The following is a 26,628-nucleotide window of genomic DNA, read 5'->3' on the forward strand; positions in this document are numbered from 1 at the left end:
CCATCTGATTGGAACAAAAATGCACAGCTAATGGCATGTAATAGGAAAAGAGAATGGAGAATTGGATCCACAATGAGATTTGTTGGAGAATATGGGACCCAAATGCAGGCAAAACAGGACAATGGGTATAGAGGAAAGAGGAACTTAAGAACACTGGTCCCCTTGGGAAGGTCTGGCCAATAGGGCCATGGAAATTGAGAGAAAAATATGAAAAAGCGGTAGTTGAAAGGATCTCAAGATAAGCCTTGCTTTCTTAATACCATTTTCCCAGGGCTCCCCCTGGTTGGATGCCAGTGATTGACATAAGTGTTACTGATTTTTCAACAGCTAGTCACCAGACAAAATTTACAAATTGCTGTATTTCCAAATATATTTTAGTAACATAATCAGTGATAGCCAAGTCCATGGAGTACAAATTGATATAATAACTACTAACGTTTCTCTGGGCAGTGTGTCATTAAATCATAGGGAGAGTTGACTAGTATTTAAGTGTATAAAGAAGTTTCCAGAGTCTAAATTTTATTATTCATGCTTATAGTTTTTTATTTTACAAGTGAATGGATTTTTTCCCTGAAAGAGTGGGTTCTTCATTCCATATGAAAAGAATTTGTTTATTATAAACCTGCCTATTCTATTAGGAGTCCCAGACACTGTCCATAAAGGGAATTCACTGATATCTTCTCACAGGAAAGTTTTAGCTTGATTGGTGATCACTTTTCAATAGTAATTCTTTGCATGTGGTTGTGTTGTAAATTTCAACTAATATAGATATTTATTAAAAGCTTTGTTTACTATTAATTATAATTATGCTACATAAAAATTTGTTTTATGTGTCCTTAACTTTAATACATATTCCTGGAGAACTATGTTTCTAATAGCTCTATCTAAATAAACCCATACCTAAATGAAAAAACTCAAGAGTAACTAAAATGGGTTAGATTAACTTTAATATGACAGTCACCTAAAATAATAGAAACTAAATTGTAATTAGACTTCTAAGTACACCCTTAATAATTTTTAAAAGAAGCGGGAAAATGTGAAAGCATTTATTGATTGATTGATTGATTGATTGAGAGCATGAGAGGGGAGAGGAGCGGACAGAATCTCAAGCAGGCTCCCACACTGACAACGGAGAGCCCCACACAGGGCTTGATCCCCCAATCCTTGGATCATGACCCTAAATCAAGAGTTGGATGCTCAACTGACTAAGCCACCCAGGTACCCAAAAATATTTTAAATTTGTACCCAAAACCCTTATTAAAATTTGAAGAATCTAGATTTAAAAATAGGGGCGACTGGTGGCTCAGTCGGTTAAGTATCCTGACTTCGGTTCAGGTCATGATCTCACAGTTTGTGGGTTCGAGCCCTGCATCGGGCTCTCCATTGTCAGCGTGGAGCCTGCTTTGGATCCTCTGTCTCCCTCTCTCTCTGCCCCTCCCCTGCTGGTCCCCCCCCCCCCCAGTTCTCGTTCTCTCTCTCTCTCTCTCTCTCTCTCTCTCTCTCTCTCTCTCTCTCTCTCTCTCACACACACACACACACACATATACACACACACTAAACTTTAAAAAAAATAAAATAGACATGGGTAGCTAGGTAGATATGACAAGGTATAGGTGTACGCAACTCACTGACAGAAATATGATACCAAATATATACTTGCTCAGTAAAGATTTGGATAGATTAAGGTATAGTTTATATTCAATTGCGCAGAGAGATAATGTTTAATATTGTTCACAGTCCTTTTCAATTGGGCATACTGGCAGGTAAAGAAGATAAATCATCAGGTGATATTCATTAGTAAATTCAAAGTTACTTTTGAGAGTGCTTTTTCTTTTTTCGGAGAATTTCATCTCTAAAATATATGTTACCTAACACCTCTCATTCTTGTTACTGAAGTTGGAGAAATGGGTACGATGTCTCAGAAATACCTGTGATCAGGTACTATTTAATGGCAGTAAGAGAATAATATTGCTCAATCTGTGTTCAGTTCAGTTCAGCTGAGCTGTATGTCATGTGCCCACCAATTCAAAAGTAGATCCTGAGGTGATGCAGCATAAGCTGGAAAGGCAGAAATATTACAGTATTTGCTATATTCCAAAGGGGAAAAAATTTACATTGTCACTTTTCTTCTTTTAACACTTTTCCATCGGCACATAGACAGAATTTTAAATTGAAAATCTATAGGTCTAAAAATGTATGAATTTTACGTATAACTCCAACCCTCCACGCCAGTTTGCTTCAACTCTGTGCTTGAGGGATCAGGAGAAAGTTGAGAAAACAAGTGTATCAAGACAGAAGAGGGAGATGGACAGGCTTTGGGTATGAGGTAGGGCCTATTATGTGTTAGTGTGTGTGCATGTGCGTTTATGTGTTGTCAGAGAGGCAGAGGGGCTTACCAGATGGGAGGGGGAACCACCGAGGGGGTTGGAGGTTTGTCCAAAATGCAGAGATGAAGGAAGAAGGATGATAGTAATGATAGCTCTGATACTGTTACTTATCCCTCTGAGTTGCCTACAAGAAGAGGAATATTTAAGCATGTTTGTGTGTCCTACAAAATCCCCTATGTGGACCTAGCTGGCTTATTTCCTGGGTGCCTTTGCTCCTGAGTTGGTCATCAGAAAGCTGATGGCGAGAACAGCAGCAATATTAGCACTTGACACAATACTTGCACATAATACATGCTAAGTAAATGTTTATTTAATAAACATGTTATTGACTGCTTAGAAGGCAGGTGATTTTCCATCCTGCATATGGTGACAGTGACAGTGTTATTCTTCTGGATCTACACATGCATAACTGGAAATATTTTTTTTAAGGAGTTAGGTTTGGTTAGCTATTGTTTTAAGTATTTCTGAACCTATATTCAAAAGCAAAGGGGGTATTTATTTCCATATACTGTCTTTACCTAATTTTTTTTTAAATTTTTTTTAACGTTTATTTATTTTTTTGAGACAGAGAGAGACAGAGCATGAACAGGGGAGGGTCAAAAAGAGGGAGACACAGAATCTGAAACGGGCTCCAGGCTCTGAGCGGTCAGCACAGAGCCCGACGCGGGGCTCAAACTCACGGACCGCGAGATCATGACCTGAGCCAAAGTCGGCCGCTTAACCGACTGAGCCACCCAGGCGCCCCTCTTTACCTAATTTTTAAATCAAGATTATTCTAGCCTCATAAAATGAGTCGGGCAGCTTCCCTCCTTTTTTATATTTTCAGTACCAAATTATTTAGTTAAGATTATTCATTGAAAATTCACAGAAATTACCTGTGAAGCCTTCTGGCCCTGGGCCTTGGGGTGGCGAATAGGGCAGGAGGCAGTAACTCCACAGGTTTATCTGTACTTGATGTTGTCTGTCACCCCAAACAGACTCTGCCAACACCAGATACTGCCCCCTGATATCTGCCTGATATTGCCCCCATCCTCCCTTCATGATGCTGGGTGCATACACAGGTTTCTGTGACTTGGAAGAGGACTGGGAACTACTTGCACACAGTCATTTTCCCAGCTTGCTACAAAGGGGGAGAAAAGAACTTAGAAGCTCTCTCCTGATATATCCCCTAACAGTGGCAGCCTGGGCAGTTTCTTCCTCTACCGGAACATCCCTGCCTTCTCTGTCCCCGAAGGGTTTAGCATAGCTGTTATTTTTAGGTCTTCAGTGTTTAACAAATCCAGGATGGATTTTGGAAGAAAATTGGTGATCTGTACCATCTTGTTCCAACAGCAATAATTTATTTTATGTGACTTATATTTATATTAACTGCAAGCTTACTATGTGTCAGGAGTTTAAAAATACGTCTTCTGTAATTCTCACAATTGTACCATTGTGCTATAATAAGGCACCATTATTTAATATGTCTATACTTTTAAGATTAGGAAATGATACTGAGAATTTTAACTCACTTAAGGTAACCCACGTAATACTATCAGAAAAGAGACAAAATCAGATCTCACCTAAATCCAGAAACGTTTAGTGTGATCAATTTTGTACATGGCACAGGTGTGGATGTAAAATATAAAATGGCCTTGGATGACTTGAGATAGTCCATGTGCAGAGATACAGACTCCAGTTTCAATACAGTTGTTCTTTAGGGCACTAGATAATATCTGGCAATGGCAAAGGGCACAGGTTTTCCTCTTTTCCTCCTTTGGAGCCTGGGTTATCTGTTTCTCAAAGCTCTTCTGAACACATCTTCTCAAGTCCTCACAAGACTGAATTGCTGGGGTGTTTACGTAAGATCTAGCTACATGTCCTCACATAAAGACTGACTCTTAAGAGTCACCAGAAATGTAGGAGAATAGGCACTATCTCCACACATTCCCTCTGTGTGCCCACCAACACAGTGTCAGTTTTTTCTTTCTTCCCTGAACAGGGACCAGATGTTTCTCTCCAAGTCCCATTATTATTCTTTTTTTTCTCTCTTTTCTCTTCATCTGTTGAGTATTATTCAGAGATATAATCTATATTGGAGGAGACTGTATGATCGTTGGCCATTGGAAATAAAGTATGTAAAGTTAGTAGACTTAGGGTAAGGCATAGCACTCAATGAAATACTATGAAGGGCCAGTAGACAAGAGAAAAATTTGGAAGAATTGCACCAGAAAAAGAAGGTGAGCCAAGAGCACACCGGGCCTTTTGTCACAGTTCAGTAGAAGCTGAGGTGCACACATAGAATAGACCCCCTTCCTGTGATAATGACATTGTTAACTAGAGGATGTTGTTTTCCCATAGATTTTGCTCTATGGTCAATGACTCAACTCCCTACATTAATGTACAAAGAGGCTTTTATTTTTCTCTGTAGGTATGTCCTAGAGCTGTATTCCCAAAATGAACATCATTGATTCTTGTTCTTGATTTTTGCTTTGTGGATTTAATCTACATATAAAAGATATGTTAGTAATTTTTAACCAGTGTTTTAAGTTTGATACAAAAGAATAGTACTATGTTTTATTCACAGAATATATTTGCATGCTATTTATCAGAGATGAGATATTGGGTGATATAGGCCATTGATCTGACCTATTTGAAGTATGTCACGGGTCTTTCTTTTATTTTGGTCCTCTGCATAATCTTATAGGAGCATGGAAATACATATAAAGGTAAACATTACAGGGGTTTCACATAGTGAGTTTTCTTTATATGTTAGGTTTCTGGTAGACTCTGCACACAGATTTTTCCACTTCAGACATCTGCATGAATAATGAATGTTGTGTGTGCTTTTTTTTTTTTTCTTTTCTTGTCACTATGGATATTTTGGAGTAATGGAAGAGTAATCAAAGAGTATTTGTCCTTGAATGTTTTTGCTGGGGTATTAAAATGTTAAGACTAAAATGTTTATCCAGTAGATGGCACTCTTAGTCCTTGGACCCCAAGTTCACAAATTAATGACTGTTCCCTTTGCATTGGTTAAAGATCATAACAGAATCCATGCCACTGACGTCTTACATGCTGTTTGGTATCTTACTACACAACCTATTCCAGGCCACTCAACTGTGATTAATGATCACGGATCAGCAAGTGATTCAGGTACGTGTTAAGTATATCTGTGTTTCTTTGTAACTAGGGGGAAAAGTATTTCTTTAAAAAAGGAAGTCAAGACAAATGGTATCGCTTTAATACCTTTTAAAACTTTCTGTTACTTTCATTTTCTCTTCTCAGATTCTGACAGTGGGTTTACACATGGACATATGGGATACGTATTCTCAAAAATGTATAATGTGCCTGATGATAAATACGGATGTCTGTCTGGAAATATCCCTGCCTTAGAGTTAATGGCCCTGTATGTAGCTGCAGCCATGCATGATTATGATCACCCAGGAAGGACTAATGCTTTCCTGGTTGCAACTAGTGCTCCTCAGGTAAATCTTTCAATTTTGATTACAAGAGATAATTCAATTTAGAGATTTTTCCAAAGGAAATTTATTTTATAAATTTGACTTATAATAGGGACCAAATGAATATGAGCCAAGCTATATTTAGCCCTAGGAAAAAAATCTTACAGACCAAGCTAATTTTGAAAATATATCATGTTTGTTCCAAGATATTAATGGCAGGCATGCAACTTTATTACCCATGGGACTCCCTTCTCAGTTTTCTTAAGAAGAAAAGCTAGTTGAATTCATATTAATGAACCTTCTCAACAAAGAAAATCAAACCTATACTAAAGTCTCTTTTTTGGAAAGATTAGAGAACCCAGCCTTTCTTGGACTTTTAAGAATATGGGGCTTATTTGTATATAAATCCTATTCATTTGAGATATATTCATTATAACAACCATGATTCTTATGACATTTCTATTGATTAGGATTTAAACATCAACTTATTTCATTCATTTGAAGGAATTTTTTTTATCTGAACATAGTATTCCAAAAACAATAACTTTAAAGAAGTTCATTTTCATATATATTTAAAGTTAAGTCAAAAATTAATCACTGAGTATCTCAGCATCTCCATTTATACAATTAAACTCAGTAAGTTTCTCCTTCATTTAATTAGCTGGATCCATGTTACTAAGTATTCTGAGATCCTGTTTTTCTTTCTAGAGGATCTAGAAGACAATCTGGTCTCATACATTTTTTGTTTTTTTCTTGTTTGACTTTTGTCCTTTACCCAACCCCTATTTCCACCTGTCATATAGACTAGACTAGATTTTCCTCTAATCTATATGTTAAAAAAGTATCCTGATATTTTTTCCCTACTTATTTTAAACTTATTCCAGCATGTCCTTCTTACCCCAGAATTATTTTCCCTAAAGATGGGCAAATCATTTTGCCAGCACCATTTGTCATGCATATTTTCCTACACATGTATGCATTTTTACTTAGTTCAATGTAAATTTTCATGTGCTCAGGCTCTCCTTTTTATCCTTATGCCTTTTAACCCTGTATTGTCATCTATCTGCCACACTAACCTTCAAGCAGTTTTTAGGCAACTTCCTTCTCTTTTGCAATGTCCTTGAGCATTATTAGAGAATTCCAAGCAGATATTTATTATATACCTTCAATTACTACTTTAAGGATGATGTTTTCAATGGCTGCTTGTGAGGTGAGAATGTTTTAAATTATGAGCTTTTCAGGGATTCCATTCCTATGTATTAGTTATATGTGTTTAAGAAAAGGTAATTCTTACTCTAGATGCAGAAAGTAACTGAGTTACCTCCTAGGGATTTTAGTGTATTTGGATTGTTTTAAATAGTTAAATTCTTGTGCAAAGAAATCTTATAAAAGCTAACTCTAAGCCCCTCATTTGCAAGAGTTTAGAATAAAGTTCAAGGAAATGAACTTCATCTTACAAAAAAGGAAATTTAACCAAGAAAAGTAACCATCAATCAATGTAATTACAATATATAATTCTTAATAACCAACAGTCACAAGATTAAATTTCTGTGTTCTGTGAAAAAAGAAAATTCCGAAAGCTTTGCATACTCATGTATTATTATTATTTTTTTTTAATTTAAAAGTTGAACTCTTCAGTCTCTTACTTATTTGCTTAGGCGGTGCTCTATAATGATCGTTCAGTTTTGGAGAACCATCATGCAGCTGCTGCATGGAATCTTTTCATGTCCCGTCCAGAGTACAACTTCTTAGTTAATCTTGACCATGTGGAATTTAAGCATTTTCGTTTCCTCGTCATTGAAGCAATTTTGGCCACTGACCTGAAGAAACACTTTGATTTCGTAGCCAAATTTAATGCCAAGGTAAGTAGATTTGTACCAGTCTTCATTTTATGACCATATTGAAAGATGTCATGGAATCAAAGTGTGGAACAAAATTCATTGCTTTCACCTTTTATATGTCAAATGTGAAAATAAAATGCAATAAAATGATTAACCAGAAACAGATATATAGACATTGGTCCTAATCTAGAAACCTGAGAAGTTGAGGTGCTGTTTATATGTGTGTGTGTGTGTGTGTGTGTGTGTGTACACATACATACATTTTGTGCTGCAGAGAAATAAAAATCTCAGTGTCATTGGGTTTTTGTTTGATTTAATTTACTCTCACCTCTGTAGCATATTAACATAAATTATCTGACTGTAGAAAAGGTCAAAACCTCAAAACAAAATTTCATACTTCAAACATAAACACCAAAATTTAACTTAAGAAAATTTCTTACCGTTTGTAGCTATATTTATTTACTGGTAATTGGTAATATATGCTAATTTTATTTATTTGTTTATTTAGAGAGCATGAGCAGGGGAGAGAGGCAAAGGGGGAAATAAAGACAATCTTCAGCAGCTCCACGCTCAACATGGAGCCCAACACAGGGCTCAATCCCACAACCCTGGGATCATGACTTGAGCCAAAATCAAGATTCAGATGCTCAACCGACTGAGCCACTCAGGCGTCTCTTTTTATTTATTTATTTATCCACTTTAATTTACAGCCTCTTTACATATATATGCTAAATTTTTAAATTATTTTTTTAACGTTTATTTATTTATTTTTTTTTTGAGACAGAGACAGAGAGAGACAGAGCATGAATGGGGGAGGGTCAGAGAGAGAGAGAGAGACACAGAATCTGAAACAGGCTCCAGGCTCTGAGTGGTCAGCACAGAGCCCCACGCGGGGCTCGAACTCACAGACTGCAAGATCATGACCTGAGCCAAAGTCGGACGCTTAACCGACTGAGCCACCCAGACGCCCCTATGCTAATTTTAAGTAGCATTATTTTCACTTCAATAATTAATAATTATTTTGTCCATCATTTCTTATTTTAGTTTTCCGATAAGCTATTTTACTGTTATGCAAGCCAATAATGTTATTTTAAATAACTACGAAGTTCTTCATTTCTTGGTATTCTGATCTCTACATGTTAGGAAGATAATAAATATTGTTTATCTGTTCAACTTTTGCTTTCATTGAGGCAAAACACATTTTAACTTTGCCCCTCAAACAGGTTAATGATGATGTTGGAATAGATTGGACCAATGAAAATGATCGTCTACTGGTTTGTCAAATGTGTATAAAGTTGGCTGATATCAATGGGCCAGCTAAATGTAAAGAGCTCCATCTCCAGTGGACAGAGGGTATTGTCAACGAATTTTATGAACAGGTAACTAACTTAACTGTTTATCTTAATTCCTACTTAGGCTGCTCATAAATTCAGAAAAGCTTCCAAAAGCTGTAAAATGTGATCAATCTCTTTCATAGTCATACGTCAGAAAATGCGCTGACTACATACACAATTTGCAAGGATTGTGGGAGTGTGGGAGGGGAAGGAGAAGATACTGAGATAATGAAATGACTTAGTGAGACATTAGGAACACCATTGACATATTGTTTTTTTTTATAAACTGATTATAAGGTAGTTTATATGGGTGAATGTATATCAGGTTAAGTTCATTTACTTTTTAATGTTTATTTTGAGAGAGAAAGAGCAGGAGTTGGGGGGCAGAGAGAGAGGGCGGGGAGAGGCAGAGAAAGTCAAGGAGAGAGAGAACCCCAAGCAGGCTCTGCGATGTCAGCACAGAGCCTGACACAGGGCTCGGTCTCATGAACCATGAGATTATGACCTGACTGGAATCAAGAGTCAGACACTTAACCAACTGAGCCACCCAGGCACTCCCAAGTTCATTTACTTTTAGTGATCAATAACAGCAGCATACAAAAAAGCTTTAAAAATAGGCATTTTATTTGACATGATAATGTGAAAATAAACACACTAACAAAAAACCTACCAAACACATAAACATGAGGTGATCTTCCCCATATTATCCTATGCTGATTTAATTATATCTGAAACTGTGTTTTGAGTACTGTGATTTACTCTCTTAAGAGGAATGTGGAGGCAGTAGATCATGGGTAAAGGACAGGGATCAGTGACATAAAAAGACATGAAAAAAGTGAAGATCATTACCACGGGAGAAAATGGAGGTGATGTAATAACTGTCTTCAGATAGTTAAAAGGCTGACATACAAATTTAGTGTTAAGTGATCATACATTGTGGAGATTAAAGAAGATAAATTATTGCTTAACACAGACCTGATTTTTTTTTAATGTCTATTTATTTTTGAGAGAGACAGAGACAGAATGCGAGTGGGTTAGGGGCAGAGAGAGAGGGAGACACAGAATCTGAAGCAGGCTCCAGGCTCTGCGCCATCAGCACCAGAGCCTGACGTGGGGCTCAAACTCACGAGCTGTGAGATCATGACCTGAGCCAAAGTTGGACACTCAACCTACTGAGCCACCCAGGTACCCCAAGATGTGATTTTTAAGAAACATGAGATTTCTTTTTCCTTCCCTAAAAATGGTGTGGATATAACCAGTCTATAGAAGGTATAGTGAGATTGATTTCAAGACAATGAGAGAAAAAAATTTGTATTATGAAGAAATCCAGAAATAAGTAATAAATTGCCTGCTATCGCTGGACATATTTAAAGAGGGATTAGAAAGAATTTTATGGGTTTATAAGGTTTTGTAGACAGGATTCATATATAGAATAAAAGGTTTATACTTTCTAGATACTTTTCTAGAAATGAGATTAATTCATAATCAATCCCCAAATATTGAAATAAAGAAAAGTAAAAAGGATAATTTATCATCATTCTACATAGGTATAACCATTGTTGGTATTTAAGTATATTTCCTTCATTAATTTTGCTAGATGACTACTAGTTTACAATCTGTTTTTTTTCCAGAAAGATTTGAAGCAGTTCAAAATAAAAACACACAATAGTACTGATAAACATATTGCCAAATAAGACTTTCAGAAACCATATAATCACAGAAGATATAATTCAACCAAAAGCTGGGATAAGATAGCACCTTTAATTGAGCAATAAACTATACTAAGATTTCTGGCAGCTAAGGCAAAAGAAAAAAAAAAAGAAAACATGATAGATCATGTATTTGTTGGATAATTATTCCCAGCATTGCATTTTAAAGTGCATTTATATTCTCATTTAAAGAGGAATCATGTGTAATAAGAAGTACCATCTACTGAGACATTAGACCATTTCTTCTATTTCCCCTTAATCAAAAGCCAAAATCTCAAGATCACAAAAGTGATAAATAGCAACAAAACATTTCTACAGGGATCTTAGTAATTTGAGTAGAATCTTTTAGCAGTCAAGCAAAAGAGGGAGTTCACACATGAATGTCTGGGTTCTTACATAATTGCAAATTTTAGATGCCAAGTGAATGTTGACTTTACTAGTATTTTAAATTTTCCATGTCATTTATCTTTCTGGTTGACTATTCATGCTAAATTCCTATTTCCAGGGTGATGAAGAGGCCAGCCTTGGGTTACCAATAAGCCCCTTCATGGACCGTTCTGCTCCTCAGTTGGCCAATCTTCAGGAATCCTTCATCTCTCACATTGTGGGTCCTCTGTGCAACTCCTATGATTCAGCAGGACTAATGCCAGGGAAATGGGTGGAAGACAGTGATGAGTCAGGAGATACTGATGACCCAGAAGAAGAGGAGGAGGAGGAGGAAGCACCAAATGAAGAGGAAACCTGTGAAAATAATGAAGCTCCAAGTAAGTTTTATAAAATCTATTTCTAGTGTGTTTTTCCTAGGATTGTTGTTTTGTTTTTTGTTTTTTGTTTTTACATAGGTTTGGATGAATTTATGCTTCTCATGAACTACATAGTTTGTGTCCACATATCATCTGCATTGGATTGTGGATAACTTCCCTTCCCTAATATCATAATAATAGTAATTATAGACTGTGGAATCTATTATAATACCATGTTCATACAAGGATACATTCTCTGTTATGAAGCAAAAAGAAATCAAGTGGTTGAAGCCTGTTCTTCGTAGTATCTTAATGATTTAGAGATGAAAGGAATTTCACATACTATATAGAGCAACAATAGACTTTTGTTGGCCTAGTTCAAGGAAAGCCATGTGAAGTGGTAAGAGGTAGTTATTAAGCATCAACACTGTGCCAGGCATTCTTCCACGTACTGAAGATAGAGCCATGAACAAATCAGACAAAATATAAATCCTTGCCCATTTAGACTTTTCTTTCCAGTGGAGTTGGTAGACACTAAGCAGGACAAGTCAGTAAGTCTTTAATAAGTCAGGTACTGATAAATGCTCGATTAAAAAAAAAAAGGGGGGGATATGAAATACTGCAGAGAAAAGTTAAAATTTTAGATAAGGTACCCACAGATGATCTAAAGAAGAAAGACATAAAAAAGAAAAAAAAGACTGAAAGAAGTGAAGGAAGATCCATGGCAGTTCAGGTGGAAAAAGTGTTCCAAGAAGAGAAGAAGCAAACCATGTAAACGTCCTGAGGTCGGCGTTGGCTGGGTGTTCAAGGAGCATCAGGAGAGGTGGGGTGGCTAAGACAGGAAAGGGGCTGAGGGGGTAGCAGGAGAGAGGCAGTGGGGAGCCAAATGATGTAGGGTTTGAAGGTGGGGCGCTGTAGGTCACAGTATGGAGTTTGGCTTTTACTCTGAGTAAGTTGGGAAGCCCTGAGAGATGTGGTGCAGAAGAGTTAGCTGATTCAGCTTACATTTTAAATGGGTTGCTTCACCATACAGAGAAAGACAGATACCATATGGTTTCACTCTTATGTGGATCCTGAGAAACATAACAGAAACCCATGGGGGAGGGGAAGGGAAAAAAAAAAAAAAAAAAAAAAAAAAAAAGAGGTTAGAGTGGGAGAGAGCCAAAGCATTAGAGACTGTTAAAAACTGAGAACAAACTGAGGGTTGATGGGGGGTGGGAGGGAGGGCAGGGTGGGAGGGAGGGGAGGGTGGGTGATGGGTATTGATGAGGGCACTTTTTGGGATGAGCACTGGGTGTTGTATGGAAACCAATTTGACAGTAAATTTCATATATTAAAAAATAAAAAAAAAAAATAAATAAAATTAAATGGGTTGCTTCAGCTGCTGTATTGAGAACAATCTTGAGTCTGAGGTGGGAATAAGGGTAATAAGAGGCTGTTGAAGTTATCCAAGTGAGAAATGACTGTGGCTTTGAACCAGGCAAAGTAGTGACATTAGGAACAATGAAAAGTATTCGCATCTGGTCATTGATTTGGAGCACATCATGTAGCCAACCTAATCCATTTTAACTCACCTGATGACAAAAAGGCATTAGTTTTATTCATGTCTTGAAATATTCTCCGCTACTTCTCCTGTCATAGGGAGGAGGCCCAAACATCATAATTAGGAAAACCCATAACCCTTACAGTAACATTGCACAAATAGTGTTATTATTTTCATGAAAACACAGTATGTGGTTTACCTCTGCCTTCATAAAAAAATATAGTGGTAATATTTTTCGAAGCCCTTACCCAAAATATTACCAAAGAAAGACATTCTGATCATTTATTCCCATCTTTTAGCACTGTCGGGAAAATTCATGACTCAGTTCATCTCAGCCATCTAGTAAATTCAGTCTGACATGGGTTTGACCCATTTTGCCCTCTATAAGTACTCTGTTGTAGGCTTGCAAAATAGAGATACAGAGATCTTCATGAACTATAAACTAATGAGGCAGGGTTTCACAAATTTGCTCTAGGTTAAATTTTTGCTTCAGTTCTGTCTTATATTTTAACTTTGGTACAGAATAAGTTGAAAATCAAAAGTTGTTTTCCGTCAGTATTCTATTATCAAAGAAATTATATTTTATTTCTCTGGTGCTTATAAAAAGATTTCCATTAGCAATTTTGTGCTAATCTTGAGATTCAGAGGTTGGAGACAAGACTTGGGATTCATGGCTTATGTTTTCATTTGTTCATTTAATAAACATGTAGTGGTTGTTTTGTTTTGTTTTGTTTAACTTCAAAGAGCCAGGAGGTAGTTTGCTGTTGAAGGACAGGACAGTTTTTTTTTTGTTTGTTTTTTGTTTTTGTTTTTCTTTTCCCACTGAGTGATATTGGAAAGTGTTGTCGGCTTAGCCTCTTGGAAAAGCTTTGTTCCCGTGGGCTCTTACTGATTGCTATTTGAACTCAAACACATTGAAAACACACACACATAATACCGGCATCAAGAATTGAAGAACATAGGACAGGAGATTAAACAGGCTCAACTTGTCAGCATTGGCTTTAGCAGCAAATGAGACAACCAGATATTCAATTACTTTTCGTTCTGTAGGGTTAAGTTGCCATACTGACTTCCAGATTCTGATGTGTTACTCTCCAAGCCCAGATTTCCTCATTTCTAACTCGACTGCTGTAGAATCCAAGTAATTTTAGTTTCATAATCAGATTGACTGAGACGGTTAACTTGATTGAGCCTGAAAGTTAGGTTTCAGAAAAAATTTAGATTAAATATGCACTGATAATTTCAGCAATTTGCAAAACTTGGAGATCTCCCAGGAAACACAGAATTAAATGTTTCAATATGGTATCCTAGGGAAAGAAGGCTTTTTCCCAACCTCATAATTAAATCTGAAAGATTCCTACAGCGAACTAAGAGGTTTCTAATGAAGTACTAAGCTGCATTTAGAATTTGAGCAATGAAAGGCTCTTTGTTCTCATTTCAAAAGGTTCCAGTGCTGAACAATTTGGCTCCCAATACAGGCATGTTTTAGACCACCTGCAGACTCTAATCTACGCAAATTTATTTGGTACAAACTTTCTTCTACGTCACCTTATTCAGTTCAAATCCAGAGAGGTTTATTGCTAACATTTAACAGCATTAATAAGAGAACAGCTGTTCTCATGGGAGCTGTCCTGAAAGGAAAAGGAGAAAAATCAAGCTTTTGTTACCTTCATCCCTTTGAATACACTGCCATGAATGTGTATAACTTTCAGATGGAATAATCACCTTGAGCAGTAGTGTTTTCCTATAACCGTGATTCAAATCTGTCCTTCGGCCAATGCTCATTGGTAACTCTCTTGATTCAAAGGATTAGGTTCAAAAGTATATTGACATTGAAAAATTCCTAAACAGAAGCCGATTTGACTTAACTATAATAAAAACAAAGTAGACACAGACAAGTAGATGACTTTGGTAGAAGAATAATTTTATAAATTTGCTTTTAAAACTCTAATGTGGTAGTAATATATTTTATTGATTTTTATAGAAATAATTCAGATTTCTTTAAATTTTGTGTATATGTATACACACACACACACACATGCATACACATATACACATAGAGTCTTTGTTAAGAAACATTCAGTTGAAGAAATTGATGTCATGCTCCACAGACCCGTAACCCTGCCTGTATGCATGCCCCTCACTCTGCCTGGAATGCTGCCAACACCTTCACCTAGAGTATTTAATTCTCAAAATTTACGTCTCACCTCATGTGTCCTGTTCTTTGAAAAAAAAAAAAAATCTTACCTATCCCCTCACAGGCTGAGTCTCTTGTGTTGCCATGGTTTTAATGTACCAGAGAGAGATTGCAATATACACTTTGTTAAAAATGTCAAGGAACGCTTTATTCAACATTGTTGCGATAAGGGAGAGAAATTAAACTCAACTCCATTGAAACTAAGGCAGGAGAATTTTTAAGCAATAGCATGAGCTATGAAAAATTACTATAGGACCTTAGAGGGAAGTTGGCCCATGTGATTGAGCCATTTGTGTTTGCTAATTGGTACGTATTGAAGTTAGGCACCTTCCCTCCCATGAAGACTGAAAGTTAGGGCCCCTGTTTTTCTTGATGATTTCATTTCAAAAGAATTAATGCCCATGTACTTGAGGAAGGAGTTCCTGGGTTGTAAAACTGGCTAGAAACTGGGAGAAGTTTTATCTGTATTACAAAAGAGCAGAGAAAGTATCTCCACTTTCAAGTTTTATAAAGTAAATGCTATAATAAAAGGCAGGCCAGAGACATACAATCTGGAAGAAACTGGTCTAGAATTTAGTCCAGCTAACAGGAGCATCAAGACCATCTTAGTCACATGCATACGTCTGTCATAAAACATAGCATGTGTATTTTATTTTCTTGTCTTCTTTGCTCTTTCTCCTATAAACAGTAAACTCCTTTAAGGCAAGCTCTTGGACTAATTGGTCTTTGTGTATGTAGCATCCAGAAATTTCTTGTCAATTAGTAGGTGGTCAATATAAATTTGATTGATGGGTTCATCTCATAAATAAAATAATGAAAACAGTAAATCGTTTTTTAAATTCTTGCTTATGACTCAGCCTATATCCATTCACCCTGGCATTTATTCAATTTAATAATTTTGTTATGTGTCTGTATGGTTCAAAATTAATTCAAGATAGCGTGTCCCTTTTTTTTTTTTGGCATCTGTTTCTTTTCTTTTTATTCCTTTTTTTTTAATTTACATCCAAATTAGTCAGCATATACTGCAACAATGATTTCAGGAGTAGATTCCTTAGTGTCTCTTACCCATTTACCCCATCCCCCCTCCTACAACCCCTCCAGCAACCCTCAGTTCTCCATATTTATGAGTCTCTTCTGTTTTGTCCCACTCCCTGTTTTTATATTATTTTTGTTTCCCTTCCCTTATGTTCATCTGTTTCGTCTCTTAAAGTCCTCATATGAGTGAAGTCATATAATTTTTGTCTTTCTCTGACTAATTTCACTTAGCATAATACCCTCCAGTTCCATCCACATAGTTGCAAATGGTAAGATTTCATTCTTTTTGATTGCCGAGTAATACTCCATTGTGTATATGTATATATACCACCTCTTCTTTATCCATTCATCCATCGATGGACATTTGGGCTCTTTCCATACTTTGGCTGTTGTTGATAGTGCTGCTATAAACGTGGGGGTGCATGTGTCCCTTCAAAACAGCATACCTGTATCCCGTAGATAAATGCCTAGTAGTGCAATTGGTGGGTCATAGGGAAGTTCTATTTTTAGCTTTTTGAGGAACCTCCATACTATTTTCCAGAGTGGCTGCACCAGCTTGCATTCCCACCAACAATACAAAAGAGATCCTCTTTCTCTGCATACTCGCCAACATCTGTTGTTGACTGAGTTGTTCATGTTACCCATTCTGACAGTTGTCAGGTGGTATCTCATTGTGGTTTTGATTTGTATTTCCCTGATGATGAGTGATGTGGAGCATTTTTTCATGTGTTGATTAGCCATCTGTATATCTTCCTTGGAGAAGTGTCTATTCATGTCTTTTGCCCATTTCTTCACTGGGTTATTTGTTTTTTGGGTGTTGAGTTTGAGAAGTTCTTTATAGATTTTGGATACTAACCCTTTATCTCATATGTCATTTGCAAATATCTTCTCCCTTTCTGTCAGTTGCCTTTTAGTTTTACTGATTGTTTCCTTCGCTGTGCAGAAGGTTTTTACTTTGATGAGGTCCCAGTAGTTCATTTTTGCTTTTGTTTCCCTTGCCTCTGGAGACGTGTTGAGTAAGAACTTGCTGCACGTAAGATCAAAGAGGTTTTTGCCTGCTTTCTCCTCAAGGATTTTGATGGCTTCCTGTCTTACATTGAGGTCTTTCATCCATTTTGAGTTTATTTTTGTGTATGGTGTAAGAAAGTGGTCCAGGTTCATTTTTCTGCATGTCGCTGTCCAGTTTTCCCAGCACCTCTTGCTGAAGAGACTGTCTTTATTCCATTGGATATTCTTTCCTGCTTTGTCAAAGATCAGTTGGCCATATGTTTGTGGGTCCATTTCTGGGTTCTCTATTCTGTTCCATTGATCTGAGTGTTCTTGTGCCAGTACCGTACTATCCTGATGATTACAGCTTTGTAGTATAGTGTGAAGTCTAGGATTGTGATGCCTCCTGCTTTGGTTTTCTTTTTCAAGATCGCTTTGGCTATTCGGGGTCTTTTCTGGTTCCATACAAATTTTAGGATTATTTGTTCTAGCTCTGTAAAAATGCTGGTGTAACTTTGATAGGGATTGCATTGAATATGTAGATTGCTTTCGGTAGTATTGACATTTTAACAATATTTGTTCTTCCTATCCAGGAGCATGGAATCTTTTTCCATTTTTGTGTGTCTTCTTCCATTTCTTTCATAAGCTTTCTATACTTTTCAGTGTATAGATTTTTCACCTCTTTGTTTAGATTTATTCCTGGGTATTTTATGGTTTTTAGTGCAACTGTAAATGGGATCGATTCTTTGATTTCTCTTTCTGTTGCTTCATTGTTGGTGAATAGAAATGCAACCGATTTCTGTGTGTTGATTTTATATACTGCAACTTCGCTGAATTCATGAATCAGTTCTAGCAGTTTTTTGGTGGAGTCTTTTGGGTTTTCCATACAGATTATCACGTCATCTGAGAAGAGTGAAAGTTTGACCTCCTCCTGGCCGATTTGGATGCCTTTTATTTCTTTCTGTCAGTTTTTCCCTTTTGAGAATGATATTAGCATTGGGTCGTTCATATATGGCTTTTATGATCTGGGGGTATGCTCCTTCTATCCCTACTTTCTTGAGGGATTTTATCAAGAAAGGATGCTGTATTTTGTCAAATGCTTTCTCTGCATCTATTGAGAGGATCATATGGTTCTTGTCCTTTCTTTTATTGATGTGATGAATCATGCTAATTGTTTTGCAGATATTGAACCAACCCTGCATCCCAGGTATAAATCCCGCTTGGTCGTGGTGAATAATTTTTTTAACGTATTGTTGGAGCCGGTTGGCTAATATCTTGTTGAGGATTTTTGTATCCATGTTCATCAGGGAAATTGGTCTGTAGTTCTCCTTTTTAGTGGGGTCTCTGTCTGGTTTTGGAATCAAGGTAATGCTGGCTTCATAGAAAGAGTTTGGAAGTTTTCCTTCCATTTCTATTTTTTGGAATAGTTTCAAGAGAATAGGTGTTAACTCTTCCTTAAATGTTTGCTAGAATTTCCCTGGAAAGCCATCTGGCCCTGGACTCTTGTTTTTTGGCAGATTTTTGATTACTAATTCAGTTTCCTTACTGGTTATCAGTGTCCTTTTTTTTTTTTTTAACTGTATTTTGAAATTGATCTTACCCTGTAAAATAAAATAATTTTTGTGGTATATTATAATAAAACTGTTGACAGAATCACTAGTACTTCCATAAAAATTTTGGTGGATGGCCTCCAAAAGATCTACTTCCTTTGGCATATCTCATAGCTAATGTATTTTTTTCCTATTCTTACTATTTTTTTTCTTCTTTTTTCCTCTCAGATTGTACATTGTAAATCATTACTACTTCATTAGGTAAACCCAAATATCCCTGCTGATATTCCTGGTAACTTGTACTGTTAACTCTTTAATGTAGTCCCCATTAGATCATAATTTCCTGTGGACCGCTTTTTCATATCGTTGTCATTTTTATCACTTATCACCACTTCATCATTTACTTGGACCTGTGGAACAGAAACTAGAAAGAACGTGATTCATCTAGTAAACTCTTACTAAAGTCTGGAGCTTTGTACACAATATACACACAAAAGGAGGGACCTGGCTTCTGTGCATTGGAAAGTTCATAGTCCAATAGGGGATCTTAGCCTAATTTCTAAATTCTTGGTCTAAGTCTAAGATGGCCACTCGGATGAAGGTACTAAAAGTTATATTCTGGCCGCAAGCAGACCCTCTTCTAAACTCAAGTCTAGTTCTTACTTTACCTCTGCACTTGAAGGTGTCCCAGACATTTCATGTTCAGCATCTCCCTCAAATCTCCTCACCTAACATTGCCTTCTCAGTACATCTTATGACCACCTACTCAATGGCTCAGGCCAGACAGCTCAGGGTTGTCTTTGATTCCTCTTTCTTCTTTTTTTCCTTACATCTAATCAGTTGCCAAAGTCCTGTTGATTAAACCTCACAAATATGTCTCACATTTATCTACTTGTCTTCATTTTCATTACTTTCTTCCTAGCCCAAGCCATGGTCATCATGCCATATTCTCTTGGCTGAGTAATTTTTGTCTCTTTCTGGCACCTTTAAAAGATTTTGTAAGACTCAATGTGATTGTACCTACCTTTTCACTCTTGCCCACTAGAGTAAAACTCCATGCTGGCAGGCATTATGTCTATCAGTGAATGACCAGAACCTACCATACTTGGTGCATATTAGGTTCTTAATAAGTAGATAAAGAATTGGAAGACTAAATAGTGAATTATGGTATCAATTCAAAGGTCTTTAAAATGTCTTATGTTTCATCTGTCAAAGTTGATGATATTATAGTTCCTTAAGAGATGCAATTCTGTGAAAATTGTCCTTACTATTTCCATGTTGAACACATGAAATGTTTTGGTCACCAAGACAATGTAATTTATTTACTTATCAAATGCATATTTGCTGAGCCTCATTCTGTATAAGATACATACTTGTCTTTACAAGGCTCCCTAAAAGAAGCTGTAGTCTAGTAGAGGGGCTAAGGCCTGTAATATATGAGAGCAAGATAAGTGCCCTAAAGAATGCATGTTATTGGGGCACCTGGGTGGCTCAGTGGGTTAAGCGTCTGAGTTTTGGTTTTGGCTCAGGTCAGGATCTCACACTTTTGTGAGTTTGAGCCCCGTGTTGGGCTCTGTGCTGACAGTGCTGCAGAGCCTGCTTGGGATTCTCTTTCTGCCCCTCTCCTACTCGTGCAGTCTCTGTCTTTCTCAAAATAATAAACTTTAAAAAATTAAATAAAATAAAAATAAAAGAATGCACGTCATTGAGGACATTGTTTTTGTTACAAGTGACAAGACTCCAATAAAGTGAGTATATACAAAAGGGAAAATTACTGGTTCAGGTAATTGGGATGTTGTCCAGTATTCACGCTTACTTGCACCTGCTCTTGTCTCTGAGTCACCTGCCTGACAGCTTGATCTTTCAACCTTTCTTTCTATGTGAGACTGGAAATCTAGCCAGCTCTATATTCACTTCATTTCACATAAACAGGCAGAGGAGAAAAGATCCCCAGCCCCCATTCCCTGACTGATTCCATGCTGTTGGGAAAATTCCCAGGGGAAGATGCTGATTGACCTGATTTGGGTCACACCCATTGACTAGCTGCTGCAACAGGGCTATATTGTGGGAAGGTGGGTGGGGAAGTAGAGTTTGACAACCTTTTCTAGAACTATATAATTGAAAGAAGGGATGAGAGTTTCTGATTTTGGATATGCAGTTATCAGAAAAAGATACCAAGATAATGAGAAAGGAAAAAAATGAAAACAATGTGTACTCTTGGAAGCATGAATGGAGGGAAATGAGAGTTTAGAAGAGTGAGGGGAGACAGGGGGAGAGAGTATTTCTTATAGGAGCAATTCAGTAAAATTTGAGTCTCAAAATAATAAATGGGCATGAACTTTTGAGGACTGAGAAGAGCATTTGAGAAGGAGGGCCAGTACCTGCTGGACAGTAGAAGAGTTCAGTGTATATATGGAAGTAGAGACAGAAGCCAGGCTGCGGAAGATGGAAGACTGCAAAAGCATGCTTGTGCCAGCTTGTGGGAGAACTTTGACAGGATTTTGAAATTAATATTTTAGTCCGTGTGAAGCAGAACAATAACATTCAAACCATCCTAAAAGAAATCAATCTTGTAGACTTTTGTGGGTTGAATTAGCTGACAAAGTAAAGGAAGACCTAACAAGAAGTTCTTCCAGTAGTCCAGGTGAAAAATCTGGAGGATCTGACTGTATTGAGAATAATACCAAAACTTAAGTAGAACTTTTTATAGGGCATTACTGGATATTAAATCCGGTTCACAGTATGTCTCGATGTAACCATGATATATTAATGATGGTTGCCATCTCCCTCTTATTTCCCTACTCTTGAAAGCAACATTATGATGATACGCAAATCAAGTGGTATATGTATCTGTTTGGTACTTTAGCTCCTATTAATGATGTGGAAAAAAATAACCACCATGTACTCAGCACACAAATAAGTAATTTGGTGTTTTCTCAGGAAAGAAAACTTTCAAAAGGAGGAAAATCTACTGCCAAATAACTCAACACCTCCTGCAGAACCACAAGATGTGGAAGAAAGTCATTGAAGAGGAACAGCGGTTGGCGGGCATAGAGAGTCAATCCCTGGACCAGTCACCCCAACAGCATTCCTCAGAACAGATCCAGGCCATCAGGGAAGAAGAGGAAGAGAAAGGGAAGCCAAGAGGAGAGGAGATCCCAACCCTGAAGCAAAACCAGTGACGATGGATATAATGAGCTGTGTTTCCCAACAGAGTGACTTGTCACAGACTCTTTTCAAGCCAGCACAACACTTAGACACAACACTGTAGAAATACAAGAAGATGGGCAAACAGCTATTGCATTTGGGAATTCTTTGCATTTTATGTGTTTATTTTTACAGTGAGGTACATTGTTAAAAACTCTTGCTCGGAGAAGCTTTCACATTTGCAACACCAGCTTCCAAGGATTTTTTTAAGGAAGAAGTATATATGTGTGTGTGTATATAAGCTCGCACGTAGATACATGTAAAACATATTCACACACATACACGCACATGCACACTGAAAGCCAGCGTTACTGGCTCCACACTTTAGTAACATTCATATTAAGATATATAGTGGTCACTGTGATATAGTAAGTTATAAAGGAAAACAATTCACAGAGGAAATGGGGCGGCTTAGCAGGGAAACAGTGCAGTGAATGTAAGTTACCAACTAAGGAGCTTTTGCTCTTAGTACTGACGGATGAAAGTTCCAGAGCATTATTTGAATCTTCTACATCCTGCCAATATCGTGTGTGTGTGTGTGTGTGTGTGTGTGTGTGTGTGTGTGTGTGTGTGTGTGACAGAGAGAGAGGAGAGAGAGAGAGCATGCTTGTGTGTATGTATGTGCTTATGTCAACAGAGATTTTTATGGTTTTAGTCATTCATAGAATAGCTGCAGCAGATGACTCAGCACATCTGAACAAACAGAAGGCAGTTCACTCTGGAGTGTCTGAGAGGCAGCCATTCCAAATGCCTTCCTCCATTTAGCTTCAGTCCAGGGCCCTCTGAAGAGGGAGGGTATTCACAGGCTGGTGAGAGGGCCACGGGATTGGTACTATACTAATGCACCACTTGGAGGCGCTCTATCGCCAGCCTTAAACCTGGAAGACAGGCATTTTCCAATCTGCTTGCCTAATGAATGTATAGGAGCTGTTTGTCTGTGAGTATGTCTGTCACTCATGTAAGATCAAATCAACTATTTTTAAGGGGATGGCATTCTTTATACATAAACACCTAAGAAGGGGCTGAAGTCCGATCTTTTAATTAGGTTAGAATTCTGAAAAGTTGCCAGAGGAGACTTGGGGGAATTGCTCTTCACGGTGACCTTCCATGTCTTAAATATGCTGCAAAATGTGTGATAGAAAAGAAGAAAAAAGGGCAAACAGAAACCCACTATGGGACATATAGCGAGAGATGAAGGGGGAAAATTGCAACCTAGGGTTTGGTGTTTGTTGACATAGCGAAATCCTGATTCTGGGCAACTGTTGAAGATTGGCTTTGGGTGGTGAAGGTCCCACTGACAACAACCTTGTTGTGGTGTTCCACGTGCCATGGGGTAAGGTAGCTTCTGTCTGCAATCTGGCCCATTGTCATGTTTCTTTTGGCAGGGAAAATTATAGAGGGAATTTTGGGTACTGGGCCTATTATTGAAAGTCTTTTTTTTTTATTTGTTCATCTACACTTGTTTATGCTGTGAGCCAAACCTTATTTAAAAAGTTGATACTCACTTTCAATATTTTATTTCATATTATTATATTTGTCATGAATAGTTATCTTGATGTAAATATAAAGATTTTTTTGTTTCTGTAGATAGTAAACTCTTTTTTTTAAAAAAGGAAAAGGGAAACGTTTTTATAAAGTTATATTTTAATCACCATTTTTATACATTGTATCTATCTCCAAGCCCAGTAAGAGAGTGATGAATCATTTGCACGGAGGTCTAAGGACAGCCACATATCTACCTATTCTAATTTAAATGATAATCAGATAGTTATTTTATGCCAATTAAAGGAAGATGCCACAAAGAATGTTTTTTCCTAGGAACTTTGAACTTTTAGGTCACTTTGGGGTTCATGTCTCCCAAAGAGAAAGACTTGCATAACCAATACCGAATTTTTATAATTGGTATCCATTTCTTGCGAATGTTTTTTGGTTATAATTCCTCCTTCAGTACTATGTACGGAAGAACTTGTTCATCAATGAAACGATCTTAGCTTCTAAGTTAACCTTGATGGTGATTTCTAATTTTTCTTTCCTCTGAAGTCATAGCAAAGAGTGTTTACATTAAAAATGCTTTTGTTTCTCATAAATGAATATTCTTCCTTTCCAAAGCAGTGATTTTACATTAACCTATGGCATTTTTCAAATAAGGCAAACATAACATAATCTAAAGTAAACACAATTTCAGGGCAGATTTCCCATTAAGTAGGAAAATAGGAAAAAGGATCAAGTAGATGCAGACTCTGCTTCAAAAATGAGAATAATTTCATATTTTTGTGTTAACACTAGGTCTTCACTATTCAGGATTTACTGAGTTGTTTTCCATTTTCTTAGTAATGCTTTTGTGTCTCATGTTTGCAAAAATTACTGTGAGTCAAATGCATTTCCCCAGTGACATTAACTGTTTTCCTTCCCTTGCAAATAAGAGAAGAGGGGGAAAAAATGTGCTCGTTTATCTCTTGTACCTAATTACTTAACAAAACAAATCTTTCCCCATTCTCCAAATGTCGTATGACAAGTGTCTAAAACACAGGTGAAAGTGAGCACAAATACAGGTTGTGGAGCAAGTAATGTGACAGCAAAACAGTCACGAGTTTATAACTGTGTATTGGCAGGTGCTGCGTCAAAGCTGGCCAGTCTGGCTGCCAGAGTAGAGGTCTTAGCAAATGACCCGGTTGCGTTTATTCTGTTTTAGAGTACCTGAAATAATGGTGGCCAAAGCACTTAGAACCTCTTCATTCCCAAATTGTGTCAATCAGTCCAGGCAGATTGATCACCTTTTTTTCTTCAAAAATCAATTGCCAGGATATTACAGCTAAAAATCCATTGAAATAAAGAAATAGAGATCAAGGATGACCCTTTCATACACATTCAGTACATCCCAAAAGATGACCAGGGGCATAAAAAGACTTTTTCTGCTGGCTATGTTCTCCCCCTCCTCGGTGACAGCAGTATTACTGTGTTCACTTCCAACTCCAGAGCTTATTCCCTGTGGTGCCAGTGTGTTTGTTGCAATTTGCTACGTTTTTATATGAGCCTATTTATAGGTGCCATTTAGGTAAACTCAGGTCTTTCAAATGAAGGAATCTGTAGCCCATTTAGGAAAAAGGATCATTGTACAGACAGCCATAAACCCACTGGGAGGAAAACTCAGAGCTGGTGACCTTGATGCTAGGGGTTGCTCTCTGTTAAGGAAAAGACCAGGTATTACTATGAGTGTCATCACTGTCGTTTCCAGCATGCTATTATAATGTCCTTTCCAGGTATCCGACTAAGCCAACCTTTAGGATATCGTTCCTTGGTGAGAACACCACTTTAGCTTTTTTCTAAACTATAAAATTTTATTTGTCATTTCTATAAGATTTGGTTTTCTCTCAGTAGATGAAGATAGTAGCACTGTACAGGGATAGATCTATACTAGTCTTCATCTGGCAAGTGAAGGAATGTCCTCATGTTTAAGAAAATACTCATTTTCTAAAAACAGAATACCCAATTCTATATGTTCCGTTTTGATCGACTTCCAGAACAAACCCCTAATTATTGCAATCCCAGTAAAACTAAAGAAAAGGGATTGTACGATATGCAGACTGTTCATATTACATGTATGTATTGTGATTTCCTCATGTCCCCTGCCTCTCTTGATTTGCGATTTCCCGACATCCCCTGTCACGTGCCCAGAGAACTTTCTTTGAAGGTAAAAGCTGTGCAACAGGCATGAGACTCAGGCCTATTCTTTGTTTAAATGGTGGAAAAATATAAATTATTTTCTAAGTAATAAAGATATGCAAATTATCATTGTAAATAAAGTCTAAAGTTTGAAATGACTGCTTTATATAAGTGATATTTGTGTGATGAACAATTCCTGACCAATGAGAAGTGGCTGATCAAAAAATCATTTCTACCCTACTTTGGGAAGTATTTTTGGTGCTTCGCTGTCAGTATGGGGATCTCCATTGTCCTCACCTTTTGAAATATTTCTAAAATAATAATGAAAACCACAGTAAGGATCTTACTGTCCTTTCTTCCATCCTAACCCTGAGTCCCACTTAATGCCTTTCCTGGTTTATATGCCACTTTGGAAATAACTGTCTTTTCAAACTGGCAGAAGCCTCCAGTAAAACCAACTTTTGTAAGCTTTCATAGCCTGGGGTAAATCAAGATTCTCCTTATTCTAGGGATTCTCAGCTCCTGTGTGTGGAAAGAAAAATATCAGTAAGATTTCAAATGCTCATAGGTTACCTCCAGACCATTGAGATCTAAAATATCTGTATACTTCGAAACCAAACTGAGTTTCTTTCATTCACCTTCGCTCCTAACAAGCAGCAAAATAATTTATGATCATTGTTCTAGGTCATTCATTTCTCTTGTGATTTTTCCATGAAAGGAAACTGAATTTGCTGATACTGTTCGTCTGTTTTTCTAATCTGTTCAACAAAATTCCACCATAAGATTAGGAGACCAATTAGCCGTTTTAAGCGAGGAGCATTCCAAAATTAAATTACTCTTAGAACCTCTAATCAGGGCAAAATATGCAAGTTTTAGGTCCACCTGTATTCATATCAGTTTGTTCCTCTAGTAAATACTCAAATTCTTATTGCATATTTGATTGATTGCATATTCAGTGCATATAAGCACTGACTTAAACTATAAACAAT

General features: G+C 37.2%; 2 protein-coding genes across 5 annotated transcripts in view; both read left to right on the plus strand.

Annotated features, from left to right (window-relative positions):
- Window positions 1–22,365, plus strand: part of PDE3A (phosphodiesterase 3A) — a 316,135-nt gene extending 293,770 nt beyond the window's left edge. For all 4 annotated transcript variants that reach the window (XM_060658211.3, XM_060658212.3, XM_078450049.2 and 1 more), the window contains 6 exons: window positions 5,409–5,522; window positions 5,655–5,854; window positions 7,489–7,692; window positions 8,895–9,050; window positions 11,220–11,478; window positions 21,710–22,365. In XM_060658211.3, the coding sequence (XP_060514194.2) occupies window positions 5,409–5,522; window positions 5,655–5,854; window positions 7,489–7,692; window positions 8,895–9,050; window positions 11,220–11,478; window positions 21,710–21,951 (1,175 nt within the window). In that variant the 3' untranslated portion in view covers window positions 21,952–22,365. The remainder of the gene's footprint in view (window positions 1–5,408; window positions 5,523–5,654; window positions 5,855–7,488; window positions 7,693–8,894; window positions 9,051–11,219; window positions 11,479–21,709) is intronic.
- The window catches only part of SLCO1B3 (solute carrier organic anion transporter family member 1B3), a 207,528-nt gene that overhangs the window by 7,711 nt on the left and 173,189 nt on the right, over window positions 1–26,628 (plus strand). The gene's annotated exons all lie outside the window — the stretch shown is intronic.

The sequence above is a fragment of the Panthera onca genome, chromosome B4 (genome assembly GCF_046562875.1).
Source record: "Panthera onca isolate mPanOnc1 chromosome B4, mPanOnc1 haplotype 2, whole genome shotgun sequence".
NCBI lineage: Eukaryota > Metazoa > Chordata > Mammalia > Carnivora > Felidae > Panthera > Panthera onca.